This window comes from Anopheles marshallii, chromosome X (genome assembly GCF_943734725.1).
Source record: "Anopheles marshallii chromosome X, idAnoMarsDA_429_01, whole genome shotgun sequence".
NCBI classification, from domain to species: Eukaryota; Metazoa; Arthropoda; class Insecta; order Diptera; family Culicidae; genus Anopheles; species Anopheles marshallii.
This window is the reverse complement of record NC_071325.1, coordinates 10,600,977-10,610,165: the sequence shown is the minus strand read 5'-3', so window position 1 is coordinate 10,610,165 and position 9,189 is coordinate 10,600,977. Positions and strand designations below refer to the sequence as shown.

Here is a 9,189-nt window from a genome sequence, read left to right as displayed (position 1 = left end):
AACCCGACAGTATAAACAGCCATGCACAATCTCGCCTATATTTGACAGTAAGCAGCAAAACAAAGACCGCAACGAATCACGCCACAGAAAATAAAAACAGAGTTTTTAAACAAATTACAGCGCAAGTTTTGATACGATATTTACCAATCGTGCATTATAATAATGTGTACGAATTGATGCCTCCTCCCACCCAGAAGTGGTTGAGTGCAACCGAGGCGTGTGTTTAATATTCGCAGTTAGCTTTTGTCACTTCTTGACATTGTGCCAAAGCGAGTGGTGGTTGTTGTTTCTACAATCAAGTGTGCGTTCGACAAAATAAACTCATTTTAATGCGTAAAACTAGCAAGTGGTGAGGTTGACCGTAATCAGTCGCACCGATTCTAGTTCATTTTGCAATGACATTCCTAATGAAGCGCCGAATGCCACGGTACTGACGGTGTGTGCAACAAACGGAAGCTTCTACAATTGTCGTCGTACGCTGTGTAATTTTGGCATCAATACTATGGTGAGTACGGGTGAGCGATACTTTCCCAACGGTGTTCTAGATTCGTATCACAAACGTCGGCTACAGATATAGAATGAATTTTAGTAAACTGTTCTGGCTGTTCTGTTTTGCATTCCAATTCTAGCAATAATGGATATCGTAGGGCTAGTGAAGAAATCGTATGCCGATTACGGCACCATGTTGAAGGATTCTTGGTACACCGTCAACACGGAAGACTTAAATGTAAGTACCTTGACACATTACTTGACCCCGGTTGTGATTATTGTTTTGAACTGCTTCTTAATTCCTTCTTCCAGCTATCGTGGGCAATCAAATTGTTGGTAGCTATTTTGGCAGTGATAGCCACCATCTACATATGGCGTAGGAAACATCTCAGAAGTATGGACAGCTACAAACGATGACCATAGATCATTTTCTAGCGCAAAGTTTGTTTCTTTCAGAGCTAGAAGAAAAAATGCAGCTGCAGAACCAGTACGCGTCTCACATGCGGTTCCGCAAAAGGGATAAAATGATGTTTTACGGACGTCGGATGCTGCGGAAGGTAAAATCCATATCAGGCCAAGCGTACGGTGGCCAGGGTCGTAAGCGAAGAGCCGTGATGCGTTTCGCCAAGCGGCTTCTGTTGCGAAAGGACGTGACACCGACCCAACTGTTGGTGATCGAACCGCCGGCCGAATACCTGGAGGTTGCATCCGACGGCAACGATCGTGTACCGCCAGACGCACTTTACATGCTGCAATCAATCCGCATTTTTGGCCACTTTGAGAAGCCTGTCTTTTTAAAACTGTGCAAACACACGGAGATTATTAATCTGATCGCGGGCGAAAGCTTGATTAAGGTCGGCGATCCGGACGATAGTGTCTTTATCGTGCAGACGGGACAGGTGAATGTGTTCCTAAACAATCCGGACGGTAGTTCCATCACGCTGAAGGTGGTACGGCAAGGTGAATCAGTGACATCGCTTCTCAGCTTCATAGATGTGCTAGTGGTAAGTAAATTGGAACGTCTGCTAAACGAAAGAGAATCTCGTTTGATAAAAACTTTCCTTTGTCCCACCCGTTACAGGGTAATGCTAGCCAGTATAAGACGGTCACCGCTCGGGCGATGGAAAACTCGCAGGTGATTAGATTGCCCATGTTTGCGTTTCAGCAAGTTTTTAGCGAATGTCCAGATTTGTTGGTGCGTGTCATACAGGTGATAATGGTGCGTTTGCAGCGTGTTACTATAACCGCACTGCACAACTATCTCGGTTTGAGCACGGAATACATTCAGGTAAGTTGCGATAGAATATCAAAATATTTCCAAATCAAACACTTAATGTAATGGGGTGATGCCACGTTCCGCAGTGTTCATCTCAGCGGAAAAAGATTCCAATTGCGCCCCAGACAAAGGGCAGTCCCGGCCACCGGCGTGTGCCTTCCGATCAGGTACATCCTGTTCCGCATTCGCTTGTCGGTGAAATAAAACCTGACATGCTGGTAGATCTGTCCGAAGCACAGCACAACGTTGGTCGACGAACTTCCGCCTTACCGATCGAACCGATAGATCACGCGGTGCTGAAAGCGTGTGCAGTGGATGGCTTCATGCAGGAGCTCGATCTTGCCGATACGCACAAGCAAACGATCGAAGACAGCATACTGATTAAAGAGGTATCGCCTGGAACCACTCTTGTCCACCAGGGTGTACTGGATGTAAGAAATTACGTAAAGTATTTGGTTGGCTGGAGAAATATATAGCTTTTTTTTGCTCATTTATTATGTTCACAGGATGTTATGTTAATTTTCGTCATTGCCGGTGGGCTCACGCTCACTCAGTGCCCACAAACTGGCCCGATTGCGCAAGACTCCAACAAGATTGCCGGGGATAAGATGGACAATCACACCGTCACCATATACCCGGGTGATGTGGTGGGCGGTTTGGCGGTGCTAACAGGAGAATGCAGTCTGTACACGATCCGCGCGAAACACAATTCTCGTGTGGGATTGCTCAACAAAGATGTCATCTATAAGTATGTTAAACGATTAATACTTTCATACTGTTTTTGATCAATTTTTTTCCAAACTTGATTGTTGTATTTTTTTTCATTACAGAATTATGCGAGAGCGTCCAGCAGTAGTGCTCGATATAGCGAATAGCGTTGTGAAACGTTTATCGCCTTTAGTAAGGCAATGTGACTTTGCACTCGATTGGAACTTTATAGAATCTGGACGAGCGGTGTACCGGCAAGAGGAAACGAGTGATTCTACCTACATCGTCCTGAACGGGCGCCTCCGGTCGGTCACAACGCACCCGAACGGCAAAAAGGAAATTGTGGGCGAATACGGTAAAGGTGATCTGATCGGCATTATCGAGATGATTACGGAGACGCCTCGTACCACGACGGTAATGGCCGTGCGTGACTCCGAGCTGGCCAAGCTGCCCGAGGGTCTGTTTAACGCAATCAAATTTAAGTACCCGATCGTGGTGACGCAGCTGATCAGTCTGCTCAGCCACCGCATACTTGGCTCGATGCGTTCGCGTCCGATCGCCACCAGTTCGTTCACGTCCGTTTCGTTCGATACGAACCAGCAGATTCAGCATCGTTACTCGACGGTGGCGATCGTGGCTGTGAGTGATGATGTGCCAATGTCACCGTTCACATACGAACTGTATCACTCGCTTAGCACGATCGGTTCGACGGTGCGGCTCACGTCCGAGATCGTGCGAAAAGCACTAGGCTCATCGATCATGGAACCACCGAACGAGTACCGGCTCACGAGTTGGCTCGGGCAGCAAGAAGACCGTCACAACATCACGCTCTACCAATGCGACAACTCGTTCGGTCCGTGGACGCAGCGATGCCTACGCCAGGCCGATGTCATACTGATCGTTGGCTTTGGTGATCGGCCCCCGTTGATGGGCAAACTGGAGAAGGAGATCGATCGGTTGGCGATCCGTACAGCGAAGGAGCTGGTACTGCTGCACCCGGAGGATGGTAACACTTGTCCCACGAATACGATCAGCTGGTTGAATATGCGTGCATGGGTGTCACGGCACCATCATATCCAGTGCCCGAAGCGAATGTTTACACGTCGCAGTCAAAACAAAATCGTAAGTCAAAATTGTTGCAATGCAATTGTGTAAATTGTAAATTAATTTGACGTTGACCGGACGATGTACAAGCGCATAAATTTAATGCATAATTTTATCCTCCTTTCGTAGGCTGAGCTGTACGAGCGCATAATGAAGAACGAACCCTACATTCATTGTGATTTCTCGCGTCTGGCCCGCTGGCTGACCGGTAATTCCGTTGGCCTCGTACTCGGTGGCGGTGGAGCGCGTGGAGCAGCCCATGTAGGCATGCTGAAAGCGATTCAAGAGGCTGGCATTCCCATCGATATGGTAGGCGGTGTCAGCATCGGTGCGTTTATGGGAGCGCTGTGGTGTATGGAGAAAAACATTACAACCATGACACAAAAAGCCCGTGAATGGTGTACGGTGAGTATCAATTCCTGCAGTTGAATCAATTATGCAGCCATCAATTAATAATTGAGGATGTAGAAGGGATCCTCTCTACATCCCCTCTTCTTGGCGTAACGACCTTCTAGGTTATATGCCTTTTCTGGCTTACTAGACTTAATTTTATCACGTAGCCGGACATAGTTAGTCCTTGCTACGGGGGATTGATCCGGATGGGATTTTTTACCGGCATGTCATGTGAAGACCGTCGCCGCTACCAATACAGCACCTACCGCCCCAGAAGGGCTCCTTTTTTAATAACTTCTAAAGGCTTATGCGACAGTTGTCTTTTTAGTTTAGTTTTTTACAAAACATAATACAATGGATTTAAGAAGCGTAATGCTCAGTATAATTAAAACCATTCTTCAATTATATTCCAGAAAATGACGCAATGGAGTCGACAGCTGCGTGATCTCACGTACCCGATTACGTCCATGTTTTCTGGGCGCCATTTCAATCAAACCATTCGCGGTACGTTCGGGGACATTTGCATCGAGGACCTGTGGATACCATACTTCACCCTTACCACCGACATCTCTGCCAGCTGTGCCCGGGTGCACACACACGGTAATGTAGCATAACAAGACTTTGTGTGTGTGTGTTTTTTTTTTGTTATTGTTGTTGTGTTTTTCCCCCATGGTACACAAAATGCAGCAGTGTGGATATCAATTTTTTTGGTTTTAGCAGATGTATCAACATAGTGATATGTACCCTACGATTCTGTTTGCCTGATTTTAGTATAATTGGTTGTATCCTGTCTGTTATCAAAATTAAACAATGTTTTCGTACCACCATTTAGAAGCCACCACCCCACTCTTTCCCCCACCATTCGCTATGGCAAATTGCATCTGTTTTAGGCTCTCTTGCCTAGGGCACATTTAATTGCCACCCCACTCTGGACGTTCCTCCCCCTTTCTTCTATTTCTTCTCTTGTTTGTTTTTTATTGTCTCTTGCGCGCGCGCTCTTTTTCCTGATTTTTCTTTCACTCTCTATCTCTCTCTCTTACTCTCTCACTCTTATCTTTCGGCAAAATGAAGGATACACTTTTATGTCCCGAGGTGTTTGGTAACTTGCATGCATTAATCTGACACTTCGCTCGTGCCTTTTTTTTTGTTTCTATGTCGACCTTTATCATATATAATAGCCTAACCGCCAATATCTGTATACCGTAATAGTGGCGCAGATTGGCACGCACTGTTTACAGTCGAATGTGTTCAAGTTTACTGGAGTTGTTGCATTACCGTTGAACTTTTGAAGCAGATGCCTGTCCGTGCTCGCTTTCTGTTTGCACCTGTAGCTAGTGGGCGAGCGATTCGTGCTCCGCCACAGGTGGTGGGTTTGGTTGTTTTTTTGTTTCGGGTTTTAAATTACCAGCTCCTAGTCTGTGTCTGTGGTCTCCCTATTGCATACCGTGGCTGTTCTGTTTCCTTGTACCATGGACACACTAAAACGCACCCACCAAACGTGTTGCATCCTCTGTGTATTAGTTTACGCGTGAATGTATACCGTAAATGGGGGGAAAAGAGTTCAACGTTTATTATCTGATCGGTTGTCACGTCGATCTAACACCGCTACGGCCGTATACCGTCATTGGCAAACACGGGGGTTGGAAACCGTATAATAACGCACTGTATCACTATCAATACGCAATGAAATAACACAGGTTCAACATGGCGTTACGTTCGTTCGTCGATGTCGCTGAGCGGGTACATGCCACCGTTATGCGATCCAACAGATGGTCACCTACTGCTGGATGGTGGGTACGTCAATAATCTCCCAGGTAATTAAAATGTTGTTGTGTATGCGTTCATTCTTTCGCCCCTAAAAACTCGTAGCATTGTCATATAGCTATAGCAACATAAGTGTAGTGTAGGTTCGAAGAGTTCGAGAAAGGTATCAGTGCATAAGCTTACAGAATAGCGAAAATGTTTGCTAAATACAGTGGAGTTTCGAAGAATTCAAGATATCAGCCCATAAGGTTACGAAGTAACGAATTTGTTTAACCATTGTTTAAAACATAACGATTCAAAAAGTTCTTGGACATTGCAGAAGAAGTACGCACAATATTCAACCAAGACCGGGAAAAATTTAGCACCCGATAACAAATTTCCAAAAGACAAAAAGTATTCTAGCTGGTTATGGGAAAGTTTCTCAAAACACTCCACTAACATAAGTCGACCATGGACGACAAGAGTTTTGCAACATTATACAAATATGTGAATCAGTATCCAAAAGGGTGTCTAAAAGCGACGAGGGTTAGTAGAAACTTTACGCTGGGTTATGTATGGTGGCAAATCTTGGACATGTTGGTTTAAGATACCAACGCTACTGACGCTTTGTTTATGAGTACAAAAGAGAGGGAGAAAAAAATGGTTTCGCAATCATACAGCAAGTACATTGGAAGATATCACGTTACTATTTGGAATTCCTCACTGGTCCCTCTGTGCTTCAATTGCTGGAAGAACAGCTCCCAAGCGATTCGCACACCAATAGTGTATTTCTGTCTGTTCACTTACCTACGCAACACAAACACTAGCAGCTATTCACGTAAAGTAACATCATTAACCATGCAAAACAGCTGCCAAACGTACTAGGATCTCTAGCGGAGTAGTGGACCCAACCACTAGCGGTGAAGGTTTATCAACTCTTATTGCATTCTGTTTTCCCTTTTTGTATCCCCCCCCCCCCCCCCCTTCCCCTCCTTCAAATTTATGAATGTCTATCGCCATAATCGGTCCATTACTTCATGATGCCCAAAAGAAAAGAGGAGAGAAGTTTTGCCTGTTCTGTTCACACATCCATACGCACTGGTCACTTCTTCATTGTCACATCCATCAGCTCCCTGACAATAAACGCCATCTTCTTTAGTTTTTTTTTTTTTTTTGTAGTCTCTTTACGCGCACTGCATCTGCCTTATCTGTGCTGTGGATTTTACTGCTATATAACTCCAAAAATGAAACAAAACGAAACATTGTAAGAAAAAGCGCCCGCGTACCTGTTCTTATATTACGCAACACTCTCTGCACTCTGTGGTTTCCCTTCACCCTGATTACTTCCAGCTTCACAGCAACCGATCGCTCTATATAGAATGAAGCTCCTTCTTCTTGCTCCTTTTCTGTATCTTTCACTTTTTTTTTGTTATTGCTTCCTGAACTTCAAACAATTCTTGCCACCCATTGTAGGCTTATTGTGCGATTCTGCTGCTGCTACTGCTGTTTGTGCTCTTTGTTTTGTCCTTTTTTTGTTTTGTTTTGTTTTTTTTTTTTTGCTAAAAGTTTGTTGTGTCGTTATTACCCCTCAAAATCAGGAGATCTGTGGCGTTATGTACGTGCCAGTATGTCAGTAGCCGGTATATTTCCCCCTATCTGTGATAGACGCGATGGCCATCTGCTGTTAGATGGTTGCTATACAAATAATGTACCAGGTAAATTGAATCTCTTCGTGTTTCTTTTTTTTGTTTGTTTTACCTTTTGTTTACTTCATTTTTTTTCGTTTTCTAACGCTTTCTCTGTAACCTTTGAAACCTACCTACCTAACCCTCTTTTACGTTTGCTTGCGAAACCATTCGATAAAAAAAAAATAAACATAACATAAACAATTGATAGTAGCCTTCGATATCACCCACACACAGAGAGAAAGAGAGACACACAAACACACAGTCGCTCGCTCTGCTTCTTTCGGTACTACACAATGCCATCTTCCTTTTAACACTCCGCTGATGCCACTCATAAGTGTGTGCGATAACGACAATGTACAGTAGAAAGCGAAGGAGTAATGTCCTGTGGAGTTCGATTAAGCGCTGTAAGCGGTTAGTTTGTAAGAAGAGATGTGGAATATCTTAAATCAACCAACAAAACTCCCAAACATGCCATTGACACCATACATTTAACCTAGCAAACTCTAATCAATTCAGGTTAGAGGAGAGAACAAGATACTCTCCTCAACATTATCAGCAGATGAATAGGAATGGGGTTCTACTTTTGTTTGTAGTTTTAGTACCCAACAATTTTACGGTGCAATAGCGAACATAGTTGCTTACTCGTTTTTGTTGTCCCCCCAAAATTCCCCGTTCTGCACGAGCAATTAAGTGTTTCCGTTTCGTTCCCATCTTCCGTCTCGTTTCGACGTTGCGTAGCGGATGTGATGCGTGCGCAGGGTGCCGCGCATATTATAGCGATCGATGTCGGTTCGCAGGACGACACCGATCTGACTGACTACGGTGACGATCTGTCCGGCTGGTGGTTGCTTTACAAGCGCTGGAATCCGTTCACCTCACCGGTAAAGGTGCCGAATCTGCCCGATATACAATCACGCCTTGCCTACGTATCGTGCGTGCGTCAGCTCGAAGTAAATATGTCTTACGCAAACACTTTTAAATCTGAATACCGCAATACCTATACGTTGTGTTTTGTTCTGCATTGCATTTGTAGGAGGTAAAGAAGAGCGACTACTGTGAGTACATTCGACCACCGATCGATAAGTATAAGACGCTTGCGTTCGGCAGCTTCGACGAGATTAAGAACGTTGGGTACGAGCACGGTAAGGCGTACTTCCAGAGCATGGCGGAAAATGGACGCCTGACCCGATTCAACCAATGGTCCGTACATCCGATACCGAAGAAGGCCACCCATTCGCTGAACGAGTAAGTAATTCGTTGTTTTGTTTTGCGCTCCCGACGGCTTCAGATGTATCTCTAATGTGCATTATTTTTCCTCAGATATTCCTTCGTCGATTTGGCACAAATCGTTTGCAAAGTGCCGGAAACGTATCCGGAGCGGGGCTACTCGTCGAGCGAGGACGACTATTACGACGGGTACGCATCGGAACCGTCGAGCATGCCGCTGAAGAAGGGCTACAATATGCCGCTGATGCGTTCCGCCGGTTCGCTCTCCCTGTCGGACAACGATATGGATTCGGATGAGCTCGAAATACCGAGACCGTTCAAACCGCTGGCGGGCAACCGCAACCTGACCGGCGAGAGAAAGGAATAGGTTGCCTGTGTTGTGCTGTTTTCATCTCGAACTGTTTTGTTTTATTCTCCGCATCATCCGTTACTGCGCTACTCGAATAGCACTTGTGCAGAGGAACGAATTGTTAGGCGCAGGTGTTTAAGATGTGCATCCTTTGCTTTGCAAACAAAACAACAAACCCAACGGGGAAGCAAAACACAACAAAACAAATTACT

At 45.1% G+C, this 9,189-nt stretch overlaps 1 protein-coding gene across 1 annotated transcript; it reads left to right on the top strand.

The window, feature by feature from the left end:
* The first annotated feature begins 634 nt into the window (after positions 1 to 634).
* On the top strand, positions 635 to 8,995 carry LOC128714500 (neuropathy target esterase sws). Its single transcript, XM_053809378.1, has 14 exons — positions 635 to 727; positions 802 to 883; positions 946 to 1,493; positions 1,571 to 1,777; positions 1,852 to 2,196; positions 2,272 to 2,513; positions 2,596 to 3,595; positions 3,707 to 3,982; positions 4,384 to 4,570; positions 5,668 to 5,784; positions 7,312 to 7,428; positions 8,140 to 8,351; positions 8,435 to 8,646; positions 8,722 to 8,995. The coding sequence occupies exons 1-14, from the start codon at positions 635 to 637 to the stop codon at positions 8,993 to 8,995; spliced, it is 3,912 nt and encodes a 1,303-aa protein (XP_053665353.1).
* The last annotated feature ends 194 nt before the right edge of the window (positions 8,996 to 9,189 follow it).